At 44.1% G+C, this 24,915-nt stretch overlaps 2 protein-coding genes across 3 annotated transcripts in view; both read right to left on the bottom strand.

Annotated features, from left to right (window-relative positions):
* Positions 1 to 14,433, bottom strand: part of LOC122625525 (calcium/calmodulin-dependent protein kinase kinase 2-like) — a 76,568-nt gene extending 62,135 nt beyond the window's left edge. For both annotated transcript variants that reach the window (XM_043805615.1, XM_043805614.1), the window contains exon 1: positions 13,987 to 14,433. In XM_043805615.1, the coding sequence (XP_043661550.1) occupies positions 13,987 to 14,424 (438 nt within the window). In that variant the 5' untranslated portion in view covers positions 14,425 to 14,433. The remainder of the gene's footprint in view (positions 1 to 13,986) is intronic.
* A 4,701-nt stretch (positions 14,434 to 19,134) lies between these two features.
* LOC122625528 lies at positions 19,135 to 22,912 on the bottom strand. The gene is made up of 2 exons (XM_043805619.1): positions 22,031 to 22,912; positions 19,135 to 19,677 (listed from the first exon to the last, which is right to left on the bottom strand). The coding sequence occupies exons 1-2, from the start codon at positions 22,910 to 22,912 to the stop codon at positions 19,630 to 19,632; spliced, it is 930 nt and encodes a 309-aa protein (XP_043661554.1). The 3' UTR covers positions 19,135 to 19,629.
* Between the last annotated feature and the right edge of the window lie 2,003 nt (positions 22,913 to 24,915).

The following is a 24,915-nucleotide window of genomic DNA, read 5'->3' as shown; positions in this document are numbered from 1 at the left end:
AACAAAATCAGTTCGTTACATCTGGCGCCCAAATAACGTGATTATCCCGGCAGTAGACACAAATTAAGCAGTATGGGTAGAAGTTGGATCTACCGTCTTAAAAAGGAAGACTTCGCATATGTCGCACAGAGGTTGCGCATATCGCTGTCGGGAAGGACAGAGGACATGCGAAAGGCTCTAGCGGAGTACTACGCAGAGACGGAAAACGACCCACAGCTCACAGCAGACTGGACAGAATTGGAGGCGGCATATCCAGATAGACCAGGTCCAAGCGTAAAGCTGACAAACCCCGAAGGCGAAGACCTCATCGCAAGCCTGAGCATGGAGGAAATACAGCGGGAAGGTCAACGGAGGGAGACGAGCAGGGAAAGGAGGCCAAGTACAGAAAGACCCAGGCCCAGCCAGCCGGACTACGCAAAAGTGGCGAAACAAGTTAGAGAATGGTCTTTTCGTTTTGACGGAGAAGAAAAGCCCCTCGAATTCCTGGAGCAGGTGGAATGGTCCGCAAACACATACGGTTTGGACCTGAACATGATTCCCCGAGCCATGCCGGAATTAATGCAGGGAAAGGCTCTGAAGTGGTACATAGCCAACAACAAGCACTGGAGGACTTGGGCCGAGTTCATTGACAGTTTCCAGACGTATTTCCTGCCCAGGGGATATTTCACGAAGCTCGCGGACAAGGCGAGACAAAGGAAACAAGCGTTCAGGGAGGCATTCAAAGACTACATGGTCGAGATGCAGACCCTGATAAGACCCCTTGGGTATGGGAAGAAAGAAACGCTGGAGCTCATCAAGGAGAACTGCACGCCAGACCTCCGAATAGTGTTGAGATCCTACCACGTGGACGACCTAGAGGCTCTCATGATCCTGGCAGATGAATACGAGGAACCACTGGTCAAGAGGCTGCCGACAACAGAGGCTGCTGTTCTGCTGGATGTGCGGAAAAATAGGAGTCCGAAGTACGGAATGCTGCCAGAGAGCGGGAAATGGGCAGCGATCTCAGCCGCAGAGAGGCGAGCAGGGGTCGCAGGGTGCCGCCTCTCCAAACTAACTGGAAAATTAATCGAGGAGGAGCAGCAGTTGTCCGCAGCGGTAACGATCGGTGGGGACACGTACAAGGCCACGATCGACACCGGGGCAACAGCAAGCTTCATAAGTGAAGAGCTGGCGGACAAGCTGGCTGCCCATGGAGCGATTACAAGGATACGACGGCAGGTTAGGTTGGCAGATGGAAGGTGTGGCGAAATCAAAGCAAAGCTCGAAATAGGAGTGGAGTTCGGCAACAGGCGACTCGTCATGAGCATGCTAATATTACCAGGGATAGTGGATGCGTTGGTGCTGGGGTGGAATTTCCTCACGCAAGTCGGGGCCGAGATCAAGTGCGCCGGTCATGAAATCCGAATACCGGCCAGAGGTAGACACAACGGGTGGCTCGAGGAGAAGTTGTCGGTCGCAGTAGTCCAAAAGGACGGCGAAGAGGACGACGTGAACAAATTCCTGGAAACAGAGCTCGCGAAGTTTCAAGCCATGACCGGAACATCGAGTATAGCCGAGCACACGATAACCATGAAGGACGATAAACCAATTAAGCAGAGATACTACCCCAAGAATCCAAAGATTCAAGGGGAGATCAACGCGAAGGTGGACGAACTGCTGGAGATGGGGATGATAGAGCATTCAAGGAGCCCATACAGCTCACCCATAGTCATGGTGAAGAAGAAAACGGGAAAATGGAGACTATGCGTGGACTTCAGGCAGATAAACGCGAAATCCATAAAGGATGCCTACCCGATGCCACGGTTAAACTACATCCTCGACCAACTAAGGGAGGCGCGATTTATAAGCAGCCTGGACCTAAAGGATGGGTATTGGCAAATACCACTGCAAGAATCAAGCCGTGGCTTCACGGCCTTCACGGTCCCAGGGAAAGGGCTGTTCCAATGGAAGGTGATGCCATTTGGGTTACACTCCGCGTCGGCCACATTTCAACGGGCCCTGGATCAGGTGATTGGACCGGAAATGTCGCCGCATGCTTTTGCGTATCAAGACGACATCATCGTGATTGGCCGCACCCTAGAGGAACACAAGAGAAACCTCAGGGAGGTATTCAGTCGCTTGAAGAAGGCGAACCTGAAAATAAACCCGGAAAAATGCCAGTTCTTCAAACAAGAACTTCTGTACCTAGGGCACCGCGTCACAAGCCAAGGGATAGGCACGGACCCAGAGAAGGTAGTAGCGATAGCCCAGCTAGAACCACCGTCATCGGTCCGAGAACTGAGGCAATACCTTGGAGTCGCATCGTGGTACCGACGTTTCGTGCCTGACTTCGCGCGCATTGTAAGACCACTCAACGACCTCCTCCGCAAGGGTACCAAGTGGACATGGTCACAGGACCACCAGCAGGCCTTCGAGGAGGTAAAAGCCAGATTGGTTACCGACCCAGTCTTGGCGTGTCCCGACTTCGGGAGACCGTTCATCCTGCAAACGGACGCCAGTGACTACGGGATTGGGGCTATCCTCACGCAGGACACAGAAGATGGCGAAAGGGTCATTTCATACTCCAGCCGGACCCTAAACGGAGCCGAGAAGAACTACTCGACAACGGAGAAGGAGTGCTTGGCAATTGTGTGGGCTATTCGGAAGCTAAAGCCGTACCTTGAGGGCTACCACTTTAAGGTAGTGACGGATCATATGGCGCTGAAGTGGCTGAACAGCATAGAAAGCCCTTCGGGAAGAATTGCCAGATGGGCGTTGGAGCTGCAGCAGTACGTCTTCGAGGTAGCATACAGGAAAGGCCAGTTGAACGTGGTAGCAGACGCATTGTCGAGGCAGCCACTACCAGAGTCGGTCTCAGCAGAACCCGATATGAAAACCACGATTCCCCAGCAGCCGGTCATGTAGGCAGTCGGAAGACGATTGCACGGCTTGCAGCCCGGTACTACTGGCCAGGAATGCAGAGAGATGCAAGGGCCTACGTTCGGAAGTGCGAGGACTGCGCCAGGTTCAAACCGAATCAGCGGCAGGCGGCGGGGAAGATGTTGACACAGATCCCGGAGGAACCCTGGGCGACAGTGTGCGCCGATTTCATCGGACCACTACCAAGGTCGAAACACGGAAACAGTATGTTGTTGGTACTGATCGACAGGTTTTCGAAGTGGACGGAGTTGGTGCCTTTGCGAACAGCCACGGCGGAAACGTTGCAGAAAGCGTTCAGGGAACGCATAGTCTCACGATTTGGAGTACCGAAGGTGGTGATCACGGACAACGGCGTGCAGTTCACGAGCCGGGCTTTTAAGAAGTTCCTCAACGACCTGGGGATAAAGCAGCAGTTTACGGCACCGTATACCCCACAGGAGAATCCGACAGAGAGAGCAAACCGCACTGTGAAGACAATGATAGCGCAGTTTGCCGGACAGAACCAGAGGAATTGGGATGAAAGGTGGCCCGAAATCATGCTGGCGGTGAATTCCAGTGTTTCAGATTCCACATGCTACTCACCGGCATTTTTGACACAGGGCCGCGAGCCAAGACTACCGAACGCACTCTATGACAGAGAAACGCTAGGTACGGGAAGGCAACCAGAGTCACCGGAAGGAAACGCTGAGAAGATGAGAGAGGTCTTCGAGATTGTGCGCAGGAACCTAGAGGAGGTGTCCCAGGACCAAGCAAGGCATTACAACTTGCGGAGAAGGCAGTGGAAGCCAAGCGTTGGTGAAGTGGTGTGGGCCAAGGAGCACCATTTGTCTAAAGCGGCTGAAGGGTTTGCGGCCAAACTAGCTCCGAGGTTCGATGGACCGTACCAAATTGTGGATTTCATATCGCCAGTGATATGTAAGATTCGCCACCGGACGAACAAAAAGGAACGCACGGTACATGTCAGCGACCTAAAACAGCAGGATCAGGAGGAGAATGGTGACAAGAACGTGGAGTCGGATCCATCGGAAGGCATGCAGGAGAACGACAACACCTGAGAACGGACTGGGTTCGGCAGCCGTTCTAGCGTCAGGCCGAGGCGAGAGTCAACGGATGCAGACTGCGAGTCCGACAACCATTACAGCGTCAGGCCAAGGCGAGAGTCAACGGCTGCGGACCGCGAGCGAACCAGAGTATTGCCGCGACAACCACCACCAGGGAAGAGTAAGGCACAAACGACGGGAAGTTGAGTGTGACAGCACCTGAGAACGGACTAGGCTCGGCAACCGTTCTAGCGTCAGGCCGGGTGCAGATTACGTATCCAGCAACCGTTCTAGCGTCAGGCCAAGGCGACAGTCAACGGAAACGGACCACGAACGAACCAGAATCCTGCCTCAACAACCACCGGACCAAGGATCCCACATACTCCCGTGGAAAGGGGAGGGGCGGTACAACAGTACCGCAAGGCATGCCAAATAATTCTGCAGGGAAAAAAAGTCGAGGATTACAAGGATGATACGTTTTGTTTATATTCCAACTTACCGCCAAAAATTTGTTTATAGTCATCAAAGCTTAGGGAAGGGGGCGCCTCGATCACAAGGCGGTCGATCGGCACTCGATAGTGTCAATCGATGGAGACTCGGAAAGTGGAGAGAGAGAGGATGGAGACTCCGTACTTGCTGAAAAGAGAGTTTGGAGAGTCAGCAGGCTCCAAGGCAATTAACGGGACAAATCGAACTTTGGACCGGGCCAACGGTAAAATCCTGGACTTTGGATCCGGAGACTGGAGACCAAAGGGATAAACCGTTAGAGGAGGCCTATATAAACAGGCCGAGCGCTGGAAGCAGGACCGACAGTCAAGGAAAGCAAGTGTACGAGTCAACAACGTTAGAACGAAGTCAGCAGAGAAGCTACGACCGTGATAGTCACCAAGGAGCAAGATCGCTACGTCAAGACGTTCGGGACGAGAAGGTCTCCGAACTGAGACGCAGGTAGCTGAGGTCCAAACGACGAAGCACGAGTAGCCAGGAGGCAAACAACGGGAGAGGCCAGACCTAAGCGGGCACCCGAGAAAGCGGCAGGGATTGTGGTGTAGACCCGGTGGACTGTGTAGGAGATCGCGTGCTTGAACCAGGCGATAGCCTGGTGTGTCCGTGCAATCCAAGCAGGCGTGGTACCGGCGCCACCAGTCCGAACCAGACGTGGGGTTGACGCGTTGCTGTTCCACAGGCGTTTGCCTTGGGGATCACAGCCGTGAGCTTCCGTGAGTCTGCGTACGACAACAATTCCCAGCCCACGCGACGAGCGCCCAACAACAAAGGTCCGCGCCACCCAGGACGACGAAGGCGGTAAGACAGTGGAACCAGGCCGCCGAGCAGGACACCCAGGTCCGACCGCACCGGCAGAAGAGAAAAGGTAGGGTGGAACGTTCGTCTTTCACTGGGCGTCTTGCTACAGGGACTGCGGCGTATCCGGGCGATAGCGCGGTGCGTCGGAAGGAACTGAACAAGCGTCTGGCGGGACCGGCCGGGACAGAGCAAGGGACAAGAGGTTGTGGCTAGCGAAGCGTATGCCTTTGAGAGCCCCACCAATTGTTCACCCTAGTCTGGGAACGGTGACGCTTCCCTAAACCCTCGACCTTCCTTCTCACGCGTCAGCGGCAATACCAGGCGAAGATCCGAGGCCACGACGAGAGAGCAGAGGCGTCCGGACAATTGAAATACATTGTAAACTGAGATCGAATAAAGACCCGAGAACGAAACTGCGAGTGTTATTACTGGTAACCGGGTGATCACGTAATTCTATAAATTTGGTGGGACGAACACACAAACTCTACTGAGCTAGCCGCACGTATTCCGTAGCGAGCAGACAACAAAATCAGTTAGTTACAAAACATAGGCTGTGATGCTAACGCCCACCATACACAATGGGAAAGTACAGACACAAACGACCGCGGTGAGTCTCTTTTTAACTTTATCTTTAGTTTAAATCTCTTCATATGCAATGTGGTGTGGTGTGGGCCAAGGAGCACCATTTGTCTAAAGCGGCTGAAGGGTTTGCGGCCAAACTAGCTCCGAGGTTCGATGGACCGTACCAAATTGTGGATTTCATATCGCCAGTGATATGTAAGATTCGCCACCGGACGAACAAAAAGGAACGCACGGTACATGTCAGCGACCTAAAACAGCAGGATCAGGAGGAGAATGGTGACAAGAACGTGGAGTCGGATCCATCGGAAGGCATGCAGGAGAACGACAACACCTGAGAACGGACTGGGTTCGGCAGCCGTTCTAGCGTCAGGCCGAGGCGAGAGTCAACGGATGCAGACTGCGAGTCCGACAACCATTACAGCGTCAGGCCAAGGCGAGAGTCAACGGCTGCGGACCGCGAGCGAACCAGAGTATTGCCGCGACAACCACCACCAGGGAAGAGTAAGGCACAAACGACGGGAAGTTGAGTGTGACAGCACCTGAGAACGGACTAGGCTCGGCAACCGTTCTAGCGTCAGGCCGGGTGCAGATTACGTATCCAGCAACCGTTCTAGCGTCAGGCCAAGGCGACAGTCAACGGAAACGGACCACGAACGAACCAGAATCCTGCCTCAACAACCACCGGACCAAGGATCCCACATACTCCCGTGGAAAGGGGAGGGGCGGTACAACAGTACCGCAAGGCATGCCAAATAATTCTGCAGGGAAAAAAAGTCGAGGATTACAAGGATGATACGTTTTGTTTATATTCCAACTTACCGCCAAAAATTTGTTTATAGTCATCAAAGCTTAGGGAAGGGGGACAAGAGGTTGTGGCTAGCGAAGCGTATGCCTTTGAGAGCCCCACCAATTGTTCACCCTAGTCTGGGAACGGTGACGCTTCCCTAAACCCTCGACCTTCCTTCTCACGCGTCAGCGGCAATACCAGGCGAAGATCCGAGGCCACGACGAGAGAGCAGAGGCGTCCGGACAATTGAAATACATTGTAAACTGAGATCGAATAAAGACCCGAGAACGAAACTGCGAGTGTTATTACTGGTAACCGGGTGATCACGTAATTCTATAAATTTGGTGGGACGAACACACAAACTCTACTGAGCTAGCCGCACGTATTCCGTAGCGAGCAGACAACAAAATCAGTTAGTTACAAAACATAGGCTGTGATGCTAACGCCCACCATACACAATGGGAAAGTACAGACACAAACGACCGCGGTGAGTCTCTTTTTAACTTTATCTTTAGTTTAAATCTCTTCATATGCAATAAAGGAAATGACCCTACCTTTATCATTAAGAACCGTAAAGAGTTAATAGACCTAACTCTCATCTCTAAACCACTATCAGAGACAGTAACTCACTGGAGGGTGCTAGATAAGCACTCTATCTCGGACCACAGATATATAGAAACAACCCTCACAACCAGCCCCTCAAGACCATCAGTTTTCTCTAACCCAAGGAAAACAGACTGGCATAAATACAAAAATATGCTAAGGGAAAAAATCCCAGTGGATCCCCCCCCATACCGTCAAACAAGTTCTAGTCTAAACGAACTAGTCTCAACATTCACAGAAGCCTGCAACTATGCACTAAAAAAGGCCTGCCCCAATAGCAAGCCCAAAAGAAAAAAAAAACCTCCCTGGTGGTCAGCAGCACTATCTCCCCTCCGAATGGACTGCAGAACCCTTTTTAACAGGGCCAAGAAATGAGGATGCCCTGTGGACCTCCTACAAAAAAGCCCTTACAAACTATAAAATAGCCATCAGGAAAGCACAGCGATCCTCGTGGCATTCCTTCTGCTCAGAAATTGAAAATACAACTGAAGCAGCCAGACTTAGAAAAATCCTCTCCCAATCAGCCACAACCAGGGCTAGATGGTTCCTGGACCAGCACGAGTGAGGAATCTCTGGAGATACTTCTAGACAATCACTTCCCAGAAAACAGCCAAAATGCTTTCACCTCCCAACAAACAACACTGGCAAGTATCGAACTGTGCATAGACCCAAAGGTCCTCCATTGGGCCAAACACAGTTTCAAACCATACAAATCTGCAGGTACAGACAAAATCATACCCGCACAAATCCAACATGCGGGAAATATAGCCATAAACTGGGTTCTAGACATTTTTAAAAGGTCCCTACTTCTTGAACACCTACCGCAATCGTGGCTAGAGTCCCGAATTGTCTTCATCCCCAAAGCAGGGAAACCATCACACACGACACCCAAGGATTTCAGACCAATTAGTCTGTCATCCTTCCTACTAAAGACCCTTGAAAGAATCATCGGCCTTCATCTGAGATCAACTCTCAATCCAAGTCTTATCACAGACACGCAACACGCCTACAAGAAAGGGAAATCGTCAGAGACAGCACTACACTCTCTCGTCTCCATGATAGAAAAATCATTGTCCCAAAAGGAATATGCGCTGGAAGCTTTCCTGGATATAGAAGGATCTTTTAACAACGTCATCCCAACAGCTATTACCGGAGCTCTGACACACCTTGGGGTGGACCGCCACTTGGTGGGACTCATAAACCAACTGCTCACCTGCACGAAGATTATGTCTTCACTAGGCGCGTCAACCCTCACTAGGCACGTCAGCAGAGGCACTCCGCAAGGAGGCGTCCTCTCTTCACTTCTATGGAAGCAAGTACCCTCAAACGCTATGCGATCTCATGAGCGAAAAGCTCAGTGTTTTGTCGAACTCGACCAAAAATAACGGATTAGGAATTAACCTCTCAAAGACCGAGCTGGTTCTCTTCACTAGGAAGTATAATATACCAGACTTAGTCCCACCCATCCTCAACAATCAAAGACTTTCCTTCAGTAGCAGCGCAAGGTACCTGGGCGTAATACTTGGCAGGAAACTAAACTGGAATATGAACCTCGCAGACAGATACAGAAAAGCTTCAATTGCAATCTTCACGTGCAAGAAAGCAATAGGGCTCAAATGGGGCATGACACCCTAAATAGTCCCGCAAGGGTCTGTCCATTACCTCCAACTGTACACCGCGCTACTTCAACTCCCTCTGGTGAGTTGGACTGTGAGCTTTGCAGACGATGTGGCATTGTTGGTTATCGACAAGCAACTCTGCCAGGCGGAGGCAAACTGTTACCGCAATATTAGGGCCATCGAACAGTGGCTCATCTCAACGGGCCACCAGAAAAGGCAGAGGCTGATAATGCTATACGCCGCGCCGGTGTGGGCTTAAGCTTTTGAAATGCGATGTACGCTCTGAGTCTCTTCGCTACCCATGGGCTGTTGGCTTTTTGCAATTGAACTGCCTATTCCGAGAGCATCACCAAAGCGACAATGCTATTCGCCGCGCCGGCAGAAAACCAATTGGTCTTCAACCAAACTCACGGAGGAGGTCCCTCCCCTAGCGGGCAGTACGGGCAAAAGCCAGGCAGCACACCCTTGAGTCCAATCAACACAGGTGGAACAACGTCGTTAAGGACCGCTGGAACCGTCACCTAATCCCCATCCTCAAGAAGCGAATTGAGAAAAACCACTGCGGGCGTGGATGCTTTCGCAGTTATCTGATGCGCTTTAGTGGATTAAGTGCCCATAAAATGTGGCAAGCGGCCAACAGCTTTGCTGCGGCATTAAATAGAAGCCAGGAGAGCTGAGAAAGGCAGAAGAAAACGTGCGTGAACGAATCCAGCATTTTCTTCCGAAGCAATACTTCACGGAAGTACTGGATATGCTTACCTTTTTATATTGTATACTTACTTTTCTAAATAAACGAATTAAAAAAAAGGTTATTTGGTTATACAAAAAGATTATACATAAACTACCAGAACTCTAAATGGAACTATGGCCAACAGAACCCAGATACACAGTAAAACAATAATAATAATAAGTATATAATAAAGCCTATCTAGACAGTCAAGGACATCTAATGACTACACAATCTTACAGTTTAAATAACTCCAGACAATCAAACAAATCAAATGTTTCAAGGCAGTTTTAAAGTTCGTGCAGCAATTCAAATAGATATAGAAATCGGGCTTCGGGGAATGGACCACTGCACAACATTTGTCAAGACGGTAATGTACATTTTTTACATTTAAAGTTTACTGAGCAGAAGAGATAAGAATGTTTTTCTTTCAATTACACCGGTTTTCTACAGTGTTGTATGTGGTGTAGTTGTTGACGTGGAAAACGCATCGATTGGTTTGCGAAATGCATTTCACAAAATAAAGCCAAATAGATTTATATACAATAGAAGCGGGGTCAATAGTTATTTTATTGCAGTTACAAAACTACTACAACAGTCGTATTTATACATGGACATGACCCATTTTTCTTTTATTCCTCGAAAACTCACACACTTAAAAAAAATGCGTCCTGATTGTGATAACATTAAGAAAAGATTGAGCTACTGCGATTGACGCAAAACATCGCTTAAAAAATTTATTCTAAAAAAATTATTTATTCTTAAAAAGTTGTTATCCTTCCCACTTGCACACAGAATCAAAGGCCTTGTTTCTGTACTTTTCATTTATTGTCAAATCTTTGATCTTTCGTCCCGCGCACTTACTTTGAGTGAGCCCTTAGTAGGGGACGCTTTGTTTTGAGAATGACGATTTAATGTGGGAACTTAAATAGTTATACCCGTTACTCGTAGAGTAAAAGGGTATACTAGATTCGTTGAAAAGTATGTAACAGGCAGAAGGAAGTGTTTCCGACCATATAAAGTATATATATTCCTGATCAGGATCAGTAGCCGAGTCGATCTGGCCGAGTCCGTCTGGCCGTCTGTCCCTATGAACGTCGAGATCTCAGGAACTACAAAAGCTAGAAAGTTGAGATTAAGCATACAGACTCCAGAGACATGGACGCAGCGCAAGTTTGTCGATTCATGTTGCCACGCCCACAAACCGCCCAAAGCTGCCACGCCCACACTTTTGAAAAATGTTTTGATATTTTTTCATTTTTGTATTAGTCTTGTAAATTTCTATCGATTTGCCAAAAAAATTTTTGCCACGCCCACTCTAACGCCCACAAAACCGCCAAAAACTGTATGTGCTGAAGACTCTCCTTCGCACTTCGAACAGCTGAGTAACGGGTATCAGATAGTCGGGGAACTCGACTATAGCGTTCTCTCTTGTTTTTGTATTAAAAGTCGGTTCGATCCGACGAAAGCCTGTTAAGCTGATCGATTATTTCCTGGCTTTGAAGAAGACCTTTTTTCACTAGTAAGTGGTCCGATAAAAGGATAAAAAGCGCTTTTGCAGTTATTAGATTGCGAGATATATTTATTGTCATAGCAAAATCATTTAAATCTCAAAGTTTTCTGGGATCTGAAGGCCAGTAAGTGAGACTGCCTGATCCAGTTGCTTCGTTGCTATCGTGATGATTGCGTTATATAGTGGCCTATTAGAACCTTTAATTTTAGGGTATTTATTGGTAGAAAAGAAAAGTTATGAGTGATTCGAAACTCTAAAAGCTGGATAAAACGCATAGTAAGATCTAGAATGCCCGTAACTAGCCCACTTGCAACCCTTGATGATTTTAAGTTGGTGAAGTTGTAATGCATTAGTATTTGGAGACTGCTCCTGGTGACTGACTTGCAGTTTGTTGTTGCTGATGGTTCTTTTTGTGAGTGGAATTCCGTGGAAGGACCATTTCTGGATATAACGGTGTTACCGAGCACTTGATATAACCAAATGTTTTCTAGACCGTTCTCACGCACTCGTCGAGCATGCAAATGATATTCCACAATGTCGATGGGCCTAGATAAAATCGAATTCGCATGGGCTAGAAAATCTCCGAGGAATTCGACTAAAGCAATCCCTCTTGTTATACCCGTTACTAGTAGAGTAAAAGGGTATACATATATATATATAGTATTATATATATATATATAATATATCTAGAAGTAGTATATATAGAAGAAAGCGTTTCCGACCATATAAAATATATATATTCTTGATCAGGATCAAAAGCCGAGTCGATCTGGCCCTGTCTGTCGGTCTGTACGTCCGTATGAACGTCGAGATCTTAGGAACTATAAAAGCTATAAGGTTGAGATTAAGCATACAGAAATAGACGCAGCGCCACTTTGTTGACCCCTGTTGCCACGCTCACAAACCTCCCAAAACTGCCACGTCCACACTATTAAAAAATGTTTTGATATTATTTCATTTTGTTATTAGTCTCGTAAACTTCTATCGGTTTGCAAAAAAACCTTTTGCCACGTGCATTCTAACGCCAACAAACCGCCCAAAACTGCTACGCCCACACTTTTGCGAAATGTTTTGATATTCTTTCATATGTTCTATTTCTATTAATATGCCTGAAAAATGTGAAAATTTCATGTTCGCACTTCCACAAGCTGTGTAACGGGTATCTGATAGTGGGGAAACTCGACTATAGCGTTCTCTCTTGTTTTTTTTTAGTTTGCTATAAAATGACAATTATGTTATTTTAAAGTACATATCATATTTAAAAGAAGAGAGAACGCTATAGTCGAGTTCCCCGACTATCTGATACCCGTTACTCAGCTAGTGAAAGTGCGAAGGAGTCTTCAGCACATACAGTTTTTGGCGGTTTGTGGGCGCTAGAGTGGGCGTGGCAAAAAGTTTTTTGGCAAATCGATATAAATTTATAAGACTAATACAAAAATGAAAAAATATCAAAACATTTTTCAAAAGTGTGGGCGTAGCAGCTTTGGGCGATTTGTGGGCGTTAGAGTGGGCGTGGCAAAAAGTTTTTTGGCAAATCGTAAGAAATTTATAAGACTAATACAAAAATGAAAAAATATCAAAACATTTTTCAAAAGTGTGGGCGTGGCAGTTTTTGGCGGTTTGTGGGCGTTAGAGTGGGCGTGGCAACATGAATCGACAAACTTGCGCTGCGTCTATGTCTCAGGAGTCAGTATGCTTAATCTCAACTTTCTACCTTTTGTAGTTCCTGAGATCTCGACGTTCATACGGACGGACAGACAGACGGACAGACAGACGGACGGACAGACGGACATGGTCAGATCGTCTGGGCTATTGATCCTGATCAAGAATATATATACTTTATATGGTCGGAAACTCTTCCTTCTGCCTGTTACATACTTTTCAACGAATCTAGTATACCCTTTTACTCTACGAGTAACGGGTATAAAAACTGTGTCAAATATTTAGGATTTACCTTGCCAAACATTAGGCAAATACGAATGATATTTCTTGTCTTTAGGTTAAAACGAATTACAAAACAAGTGTAAGCCACTTCTTTCAAAAACTAAAGATTAAAACAAGAGAGAATGCTATAGTCGAGTTCCCCGACTATCTGATACCCGTTACTCAGCTAGTGGAAGTGCGAAGGAGAGTCTTCAGCACTGACAGTTTTTGGCGGTTTGTAGGCGCAAGAGTGGGCGTGGCAAAAAGTTTTTTGGCAAATCGTTAGAAATTTACAAGACTAATACAAAAATGAAATAATATCAAAACATTTTTCATAAGTGTGGGCGTGGCAGTTTTGGTCGGTTTGTGGGCGTTAGAGTGGGCGTGGCAAAAAGTTGTTTGGCAAATCGATAGAAATGTACAAGACTAATACAAAAATGAAAAAATATTAAAACCTTTTTCAAAAGTGTGGGCGTGGCAGTTTTTGGCGGTCTGTGGGCGTTAGAATGGGCGTGGCAAAAAGTTTTTTGGCAAATCGATAGAAATTTACAAGACTAATACAAAAATGAAAAAATATCAAAACCTTTTTTAAAAGTGTGGGCGTTGCAGTTTTTGCCGGTTTGTGGGCGTTAGAGTGGGCGTGGCAACATGAATCGACAAACTTGCGCCGCGTCTATGTCCCTGGAGTCTGTATTCTTAATCTCAACTTTCTACCTTTTGTTGTTCCTAAGATCTCGACGTTCATACGGACAGACGGACAGACAGACGGACGGACAGACGGACATGGCCAGATCGACTCGGCTACTGATCCTGATCAAGAATATATATACTTTATATGGTCGGAAACACTTCCTTCTGCCTGTTACATACTTTTCAACGAATCTAGTATACCCTTTTACTCTACGAGTAACGGGTATAATTAGATGCAATGGTGGTTATATTTGTCAATTCTAATAAAATTATATTACCTGTCCAATTTGTTCCATTAATCTATATTGATTTAACTGCAGAAAACTTCCAGATTTATCCATCGATATCCTTCTAGACTCCCGAAAAGCTGGCTTCCGTCGACTAGATCGAGGACTACTGAATGGAGTACTATAAGGGCTATACGGCACATTGGGGTAAATAGGACGACTCTCATTTACGATTTGAGGTTTTGATGTAGTATTATTTTTACGTGGTCCACTAGAAACGTTGCAAGCATACCTTTCGATGTTTTTATTATCCAAACCCAAACACTTTTCAATTTGTTTTGACTTCTTCGACTCGGAATCTACTACGCATTTATGAATATCAGTACAACAGTTTTCCTGTACGCGTAAACTAAATACTTTATCAGCGCACAATTCCAGAGAATTAAATTTAATAAACATTGCTTGTTTATCCAAGGCAATTTTTTCCATAGGACCCACATTTAGGTTTTTATCACAGCCGTGAGCTTCCGTGAGTCTGCGTACGACAACAATTCCCAGCCCACGCGACGAGCGCCCAACAACAAAGGTCCGCGCCACCCAGGACGACGAAGGCGGTAAGACAGTGGAACCAGGCCGCCGAGCAGGACACCCAGGTCCGACCGCACCGGCAGAAGAGAAAAGGTAGGGTGGAACGTTCGTCTTTCACTGGGCGTCTTGCTACAGGGACTGCGGCGTATCCGGGCGATAGCGCGGTGCGTCGGAAGGAACTGAACAAGCGTCTGGCGGGACCGGCCGGGACAGAGCAAGGGACAAGAGGTTGTGGCTAGCGAAGCGTATGCCTTTGAGAGCCCCACCAATTGTTCACCCTAGTCTGGGAACGGTGACGCTTCCCTAAACCCTCGACCTTCCTTCTCACGCGTCAGCGGCAATACCAGGCGAAGATCCGAGGCCACGACGAGAGAGCAGAGGCGTCCGGACAATTGAAATACATTGTAAACTGAGATCGAATAAAGACCCGAGAACGAAACTGCGAGTGTTATTACTGGTAACCGGGTGATCACGTAATTCTATAAATTTGGTGGGACGAACACACAAACTCTACTGAGCTAGCCGCACGTATTCCGTAGCGAGCAGACAACAAAATCAGTTAGTTACAAAACATAGGCTGTGATGCTAACGCCCACCATACACAATGGGAAAGTACAGACACAAACGACCGCGGTGAGTCTCTTTTTAACTTTATCTTTAGTTTAAATCTCTTCATATGCAATAAAGGAAATGACCCTACCTTTATCATTAAGAACCGTAAAGAGTTAATAGACCTAACTCTCATCTCTAAACCACTATCAGAGACAGTAACTCACTGGAGGGTGCTAGATAAGCACTCTATCTCGGACCACAGATATATAGAAACAACCCTCACAACCAGCCCCTCAAGACCATCAGTTTTCTCTAACCCAAGGAAAACAGACTGGCATAAATACAAAAATATGCTAAGGGAAAAAATCCCAGTGGATCCCCCCCCATACCGTCAAACAAGTTCTAGTCTAAACGAACTAGTCTCAACATTCACAGAAGCCTGCAACTATGCACTAAAAAAGGCCTGCCCCAATAGCAAGCCCAAAAGAAAAAAAAAACCTCCCTGGTGGTCAGCAGCACTATCTCCCCTCCGAATGGACTGCAGAACCCTTTTTAACAGGGCCAAGAAATGAGGATGCCCTGTGGACCTCCTACAAAAAAGCCCTTACAAACTATAAAATAGCCATCAGGAAAGCACAGCGATCCTCGTGGCATTCCTTCTGCTCAGAAATTGAAAATACAACTGAAGCAGCCAGACTTAGAAAAATCCTCTCCCAATCAGCCACAACCAGGGCTAGATGGTTCCTGGACCAGCACGAGTGAGGAATCTCTGGAGATACTTCTAGACAATCACTTCCCAGAAAACAGCCAAAATGCTTTCACCTCCCAACAAACAACACTGGCAAGTATCGAACTGTGCATAGACCCAAAGGTCCTCCATTGGGCCAAACACAGTTTCAAACCATACAAATCTGCAGGTACAGACAAAATCATACCCGCACAAATCCAACATGCGGGAAATATAGCCATAAACTGGGTTCTAGACATTTTTAAAAGGTCCCTACTTCTTGAACACCTACCGCAATCGTGGCTAGAGTCCCGAATTGTCTTCATCCCCAAAGCAGGGAAACCATCACACACGACACCCAAGGATTTCAGACCAATTAGTCTGTCATCCTTCCTACTAAAGACCCTTGAAAGAATCATCGGCCTTCATCTGAGATCAACTCTCAATCCAAGTCTTATCACAGACACGCAACACGCCTACAAGAAAGGGAAATCGTCAGAGACAGCACTACACTCTCTCGTCTCCATGATAGAAAAATCATTGTCCCAAAAGGAATATGCGCTGGAAGCTTTCCTGGATATAGAAGGATCTTTTAACAACGTCATCCCAACAGCTATTACCGGAGCTCTGACACACCTTGGGGTGGACCGCCACTTGGTGGGACTCATAAACCAACTGCTCACCTGCACGAAGATTATGTCTTCACTAGGCGCGTCAACCCTCACTAGGCACGTCAGCAGAGGCACTCCGCAAGGAGGCGTCCTCTCTTCACTTCTATGGAAGCAAGTACCCTCAAACGCTATGCGATCTCATGAGCGAAAAGCTCAGTGTTTTGTCGAACTCGACCAAAAATAACGGATTAGGAATTAACCTCTCAAAGACCGAGCTGGTTCTCTTCACTAGGAAGTATAATATACCAGACTTAGTCCCACCCATCCTCAACAATCAAAGACTTTCCTTCAGTAGCAGCGCAAGGTACCTGGGCGTAATACTTGGCAGGAAACTAAACTGGAATATGAACCTCGCAGACAGATACAGAAAAGCTTCAATTGCAATCTTCACGTGCAAGAAAGCAATAGGGCTCAAATGGGGCATGACACCCTAAATAGTCCCGCAAGTGTCTGTCCATTACCTACAACTGTACACCACGCTACTTCAACTCCCTCTAGTGAGTTGGACTGTGAGCTTTGCAGACGATGTGGCATTGTTGGTTATCGACAAGCAACTCTGCCAGGCGGAGGCAAACTGTTACCGCAATATTAGGGCCATCGAACAGTGGCTCATCTCAACGGGCCACCAGAAAAGGCAGAGGCTGATAATGCTATACGCCGCGCCGGTGTGGGCTTAAGCTTTTGAAATGCGATGTACGCTCTGAGTCTCTTCGCTACCCATGGGCTGTTGGCTTTTTGCAATTGAACTGCCTATTCCGAGAGCATCACCAAAGCGACAATGCTATTCGCCGCGCCGGCAGAAAACCAATTGGTCTTCAACCAAACTCACGGAGGAGGTCCCTCCCCTAGCGGGCAGTACGGGCAAAAGCCAGGCAGCACACCCTTGAGTCCAATCAACACAGGTGGAACAACGTCGTTAAGGACCGCTGGAACCGTCACCTAATCCCCATCCTCAAGAAGCGAATTGAGAAAAACCACTGCGGGCGTGGATGCTTTCGCAGTTATCTGATGCGCTTTAGTGGATTAAGTGCCCATAAAATGTGGCAAGCGGCCAACAGCTTTGCTGCGGCATTAAATAGAAGCCAGGAGAGCTGAGAAAGGCAGAAGAAAACGTGCGTGAACGAATCCAGCATTTTCTTCCGAAGCAATACTTCACGGAAGTACTGGATATGCTTACCTTTTTATATTGTATACTTACTTTTCTAAATAAACGAATTAAAAAAAAGGTTATTTGGTTATACAAAAAGATTATACATAAACTACCAGAACTCTAAATGGAACTATGGCCAACAGAACCCAGATACACAGTAAAACAATAATAATAATAAGTATATAATAAAGCCTATCTAGACAGTCAAGGACATCTAATGACTACACAATCTTACAGTTTAAATAACTCCAGACAATCAAACAAATCAAATGTTTCAAGGCAGTTTTAAAGTTCGTGCAGCAATTCAAATAGATATAGAAATCGGGCTTCGGGGAATGGACCACTGCACAACATTTGTCAAGACGGTAATGTACATTTTTTACATTTAAAGTTTACTGAGCAGAAGAGATAAGAATGTTTTTCTTTCAATTACACCGGTTTTCTACAGTGTTGTATGTGGTGTAGTTGTTGACGTGGAAAACGCATCGATTGGTTTGCGAAATGCATTTCACAAAATAAAGCCAAATAGATTTATATACAATAGAAGCGGGGTCAATAGTTATTTTATTGCAGTTACAAAACTACTACAACAGTCGTATTTATACATGGACATGACCCATTTTTCTTTTATTCCTCGAAAACTCACACACTTAAAAAAAATGCGTCCTGATTGTGATAACATTAAGAAAAGATTGAGCTACTGCGATTGACGCAAAACATCGCTTAAAAAATTTATTCTAAAAAAATTATTTATTCTTAAAAAGTTGTTATCCTTCCCACTTGCACACAGAATCAAAGGCCTTGTTTCTGTACTTTTCATTTATTGTCAAATCTTTGATCTTTCGTCCCGCGCACTTACTTTGAGTGAGCCCTTAGTAGGGGACGCTTTGTTTTGAGAATGACGATTTAATGTGGGAACTTAAATAGTTATACCCGTTACTCGTAGAGTAAAAGGGTATACTAGATTCGTTGAAAAGTATACAACAGGCAGAAGGAAGTGTTTCCGACCATATAAAGTATATATATTCCTGATCAGGATCAGTAGCCGAGTCGATCTGGCCGAGTCCGTCTGGCCGTCTGTCCCTATGAACGTCGAGATCTCAGGAACTACAAAAGCTAGAAAGTTGAGATTAAGCATACAGACTCCAGAGACATGGACGCAGCGCAAGTTTGTCGATTCATGTTGCCACGCCCACAAACCGCCCAAAGCTGCCACGCCCACACTTTTGAAAAATGTTTTGATATTTTTTCATTTTTGTATTAGTCTTGTAAATTTCTATCGATTTGCCAAAAAAATTTTTGCCACGCCCACTCTAACGCCCACAAAACCGCCAAAAACTGTATGTGCTGAAGACTCTCCTTCGCACTTCGAACAGCTGAGTAACGGGTATCAGATAGTCGGGGAACTCGACTATAGCGTTCTCTCTTGTTTTTGTATTAAAAGTCGGTTCGATCCGACGAAAGCCTGTTAAGCTGATCGATTATTTCCTGGCTTTGAAGAAGACCTTTTTTCACTAGTAAGTGGTCCGATAAAAGGATAAAAAGCGCTTTTGCAGTTATTAGATTGCGAGATATATTTATTGTCATAGCAAAATCATTTAAATCTCAAAGTTTTCTGGGATCTGAAGGCCAGTAAGTGAGACTGCCTGATCCAGTTGCTTCGTTGCTATCGTGATGATTGCGTTATATAGTGGCCTATTAGAACCTTTAATTTTAGGGTATTTATTGGTAGAAAAGAAAAGTTATGAGTGATTCGAAACTCTAAAAGCTGGATAAAACGCATAGTAAGATCTAGAATGCCCGTAACTAGCCCACTTGCAACCCTTGATGATTTTAAGTTGGTGAAGTTGTAATGCATTAGTATTTGGAGACTGCTCCTGGTGACTGACTTGCAGTTTGTTGTTGCTGATGGTTCTTTTTGTGAGTGGAATTCCGTGGAAGGACCATTTCTGGATATAACGGTGTTACCGAGCACTTGATATAACCAAATGTTTTCTAGACCGTTCTCACGCACTCGTCGAGCATGCAAATGATATTCCACAATGTCGATGGGCCTAGATAAAATCGAATTCGCATGGGCTAGAAAATCTCCGAGGAATTCGACTAAAGCAATCCCTCTTGTTATACCCGTTACTAGTAGAGTAAAAGGGTATACATATATATATATAGTATTATATATATATATATAATATATCTAGAAGTAGTATATATAGAAGAAAGCGTTTCCGACCATATAAAATATATATATTCTTGATCAGGATCAAAAGCCGAGTCGATCTGGCCCTGTCTGTCGGTCTGTACGTCCGTATGAACGTCGAGATCTTAGGAACTATAAAAGCTATAAGGTTGAGATTAAGCATACAGAAATAGACGCAGCGCCACTTTGTTGACCCCTGTTGCCACGCTCACAAACCTCCCAAAACTGCCACGTCCACACTATTAAAAAATGTTTTGATATTATTTCATTTTGTTATTAGTCTCGTAAACTTCTATCGGTTTGCAAAAAAACCTTTTGCCACGTGCATTCTAACGCCAACAAACCGCCCAAAACTGCTACGCCCACACTTTTGCGAAATGTTTTGATATTCTTTCATATGTTCTATTTCTATTAATATGCCTGAAAAATGTGAAAATTTCATGTTCGCACTTCCACAAGCTGTGTAACGGGTATCTGATAGTAGGGAAACTCGACTATAGCGTTCTCTCTTGTTTTTTTTTAGTTTGCTATAAAATGACAATTATGTTATTTTAAAGTACATATCATATTTAAAAGAAGAGAGAACGCTATAGTCGAGTTCCCCGACTATCTGATACCCGTTACTCAGCTAGTGAAAGTGCGAAGGAGTCTTCAGCACTGACAGTTTTTGGCGGTTTGTGGGCGCTAGAGTGGGCGTGGCAAAAAGTTTTTTGGCAAATCGATATAAATTTATAAGACTAATACAAAAATGAAAAAATATCAAAACATTTTTCAAAAGTGTGGGCGTAGCAGCTTTGGGCGATTTGTGGGCGTTAGAGTGGGCGTGGCAAAAAGTTTTTTGGCAAATCGTAAGAAATTTATAAGACTAATACAAAAATGAAAAAATATCAAAACATTTTTCAAAAGTGTGGGCGTGGCAGTTTTTGGCGGTTTGTGGGCGTTAGAGTGGGCGTGGCAACATGAATCGACAAACTTGCGCTGCGTCTATGTCTCAGGAGTCAGTATGCTTAATCTCAACTTTCTACCTTTTGTAGTTCCTGAGATCTCGACGTTCATACGGACGGACAGACAGACGGACAGACAGACGGACGGACAGACGGACATGGTCAGATCGTCTGGGCTATTGATCCTGATCAAGAATATATATACTTTATATGGTCGGAAACTCTTCCTTCTGCCTGTTACATACTTTTCAACGAATCTAGTATACCCTTTTACTCTACGAGTAACGGGTATAAAAACTGTGTCAAATATTTAGGATTTACCTTGCCAAACATTAGGCAAATACGAATGATATTTCTTGTCTTTAGGTTAAAACGAATTACAAAACAAGTGTAAGCCACTTCTTTCAAAAACTAAAGATTAAAACAAGAGAGAATGCTATAGTCGAGTTCCCCGACTATCTGATACCCGTTACTCAGCTAGTGGAAGTGCGAAGGAGAGTCTTCAGCACTGACAGTTTTTGGCGGTTTGTAGGCGCAAGAGTGGGCGTGGCAAAAAGTTTTTTGGCAAATCGTTAGAAATTTACAAGACTAATACAAAAATGAAATAATATCAAAACATTTTTCATAAGTGTGGGCGTGGCAGTTTTGGTCGGTTTGTGGGCGTTAGAGTGGGCGTGGCAAAAAGTTGTTTGGCAAATCGATAGAAATGTACAAGACTAATACAAAAATGAAAAAATATTAAAACCTTTTTCAAAAGTGTGGGCGTGGCAGTTTTTGGCGGTCTGTGGGCGTTAGAATGGGCGTGGCAAAAAGTTTTTTGGCAAATCGATAGAAATTTACAAGACTAATACAAAAATGAAAAAATATCAAAACCTTTTTTAAAAGTGTGGGCGTTGCAGTTTTTGCCGGTTTGTGGGCGTTAGAGTGGGCGTGGCAACATGAATCGACAAACTTGCGCCGCGTCTATGTCCCTGGAGTCTGTATTCTTAATCTCAACTTTCTACCTTTTGTTGTTCCTAAGATCTCGACGTTCATACGGACAGACGGACAGACGGACAGACAGACGGACGGACAGACGGACATGGCCAGATCGACTCGGCTACTGATCCTGATCAAGAATATATATACTTTATATGGTCGGAAACACTTCCTTCTGCCTGTTACATACTTTTCAACGAATCTAGTATACCCTTTTACTCTACGAGTAACGGGTATAATTAGATGCAATGGTGGTTATATTTGTCAATTCTAATAAAATTATATTACCTGTCCAATTTGTTCCATTAATCTATATTGATTTAACTGCAGAAAACTTCCAGATTTATCCATCGATATCCTTCTAGACTCCCGAAAAGCTGGCTTCCGTCGACTAGATCGAGGACTACTGAATGGAGTACTATAAGGGCTATACGGCACATTGGGGTAAATAGGACGACTCTCATTTACGATTTGAGGTTTTGATGTAGTATTATTTTTACGTGGTCCACTAGAAACGTTGCAAGCATACCTTTCGATGTTTTTATTATCCAAACCCAAACACTTTTCAATTTGTTTTGACTTCTTCGACTCGGAATCTACTACGCATTTATGAATATCAGTACAACAGTTTTCCTGTACGCGTAAACTAAATACTTTATCAGCGCACAATTCCAGAGAATTAAATTTAATAAACATTGCTTGTTTATCCAAGGCAATTTTTTCCATAGGACCCACATTTAGGTTTTTATGTAAACGTTTATCGGTTAAATTTATTTCAGAACATTTTTCAAAATTCAATATAGACTCGGATTTTTTTAAATTCTGAACCTTATGAATATTTTCATCTGTGTTCGTTAATTCATCCGATATTTCATTAATAATTTGTTTATCTTTCGGGAATCCGTACTCGTGAGGTTTTAGTTCTCTCGAAATATATTTTGAAGAACTTTCTGCAATTTGAATGTCAAGTGACGAGTTTTCATCGTTGTTTTTACATTTTAATTGATAATGTTTATAGTCATTACACCGACTTTCTTTGACATCGTTTTTATTGAACCTTGAAGAAAATACATCCTCCTTAGTTTTTTTCTCAAAATCAGCTCCTTGCCTGTTGACTGGCTGAGTTATACTTCCAGATTGTGTAATTATTAATGGTTCTTTTTGTTCCATTTTTTATAATAGTGTAAGATAACGGTTTTTTTGTCATGTACGTGATAAAAGCCTGCAAACAGACAAATGCTTTAATGAATTAAAATGAAATTAAACGTAAATAGACATAAACTTGGTTTCCAATCGGTTTGACCCAGTCCTGAATTTAAGTAAGCATAAAATCACATTCTAATGGTCGTTAATATTTTATTTTATTATATAAGCTTTTTCATTATTTTGGCATCCTTGGGCATATGCATAAGTTACGAAAGCAAGTGAGTATGAGCGACTTAAGGGCGAACTACCTTTAGAGGCAGCAAAAAAGGTATTTTTGCAGTCACTTTGTAGGGAACTGAAGAAAGTTCGTTTTAAATCGTTAAAATAATTATTTAGAGTGATGCCTGAGGTAATAAAAAAATAAAATATATATAATAAAATAAAATATAAAATATATATTTTATATAATATATATATATAATATAAAATAAAATTTTGTTAGACATTTGGTCGCTGACATCGTAAATTGTGTAACTAAAATCAACAAACTAAACCTTTTCTTACTCGGGAGGGTTTTTTGTCATCTATGAACTAAATTATTTTCAAAATTCAAAATTCACCTTGTCAAAGAAGTTTCGAAAAAACAAAAAATTCCGTTGTAAATGTCAAAAAGGTTATAAAAATGTTGTTTTTAAAATCTTGAGTCTATATAAAAAATTGTTTATGCTCTTTAAAAGGAATGACAGTTTTTGGGTGTTAAAGTGAACGTGGCCATCTCGACTATATCGACTCGACTAGTGATCCTGATCAGGGACGTATACTTTATAGGGTCGGAAATCGTTCACATCTACCTGTCAAATTCTTTTCAATTAATCTAGTATATCTTTGTACTCTACGAGTAAGGGGTATAATACAAAAAAAGAGTACGCCCGTGGACGTTACACGCTAACAAACACGCTTTAATCTGTGTGCTCAAAGCAATTCCGTCCTTCATACGGACGAACAAGCAGACGGACATCCACTTTACTAGATAAATATATACTTTTCAAGAACTATGAACAAAATATTACACAATACTTAGCATAGGTTACTTATCACTCACTGTATTCGGTGTTGATCTCGACGTTTATAGGAACGGACAGACGTACGGACACAGCTGGATCGACTCCTAGTCAAAATGTTCTGCTCTTTTTAGGGTAGGAAACTCTTTACTTAATACCACCGGCTATAAAATACACAAACCGTTTGGGTTTTAAGGAAGTTTAGTTTATTTTGGTTTTATGAGTCAGATCATATTGAGTCGACGTAAAATATTACTGGAAAAGTAAAAAATGTCAAAATTATTTTTTTATACTGTTTGCTAGGGTGTACCATCGATAACATGAAATAAAATAAACTTTTAATTCAATTTTAGTGACAATAGATGAAAAGGATAAAGCTCAACACAACATGATATCCAACCTACCGCTTTTGTTGGCAAACGGATATCCAACGTCCCTAGAAAAAATAACGGAGTCCCAGTGTATTCGTCCAAGATAATACACTGCGATAAATTGTGTTACTAATACCTTTTTTTAAAACACAAAATCCTTCTCACAAATCCGTTAATAACAAACTTTAGCTAACTAGTGTATTGCTTTAACATTCACGATTATATATATAGTAACATATCCATTCTACACCCACAACTCCCCAACTCACACACTCACATTAATTTCTAAGTACAAAACCACACACACTATTGTAACAACTCACACACACACATTAATGTCTAAGAACAAAATGTAATCAAAGATCGAGAGCCCTTCGATAAAGCTTAGCTGCCATTTACGCACAGCATCATATTCCAAAGTCTAGACTCTGTGGCGAGCCAACGTCGTCCCCTAAACATTCGATCACTTGGCGAAGCCAACTGAAATAACAAATCGTAAACATTTGACCACTTGGAGAGGCCAACTGAAATAACAAAAACTTCCGCCCACGCAATGGTCTCAGGATTCTCCAATTACTCCTATTTTTCGGGAGCT

Source organism: Drosophila teissieri, unplaced genomic scaffold (genome assembly GCF_016746235.2).
Source record: "Drosophila teissieri strain GT53w unplaced genomic scaffold, Prin_Dtei_1.1 Segkk118_quiver_pilon_scaf, whole genome shotgun sequence".
Lineage (NCBI taxonomy): Eukaryota > Metazoa > Arthropoda > Insecta > Diptera > Drosophilidae > Drosophila > Drosophila teissieri.
Note: the sequence above shows the minus strand (reverse complement) of the source record. Positions and strands in the feature narration are given on the sequence as shown.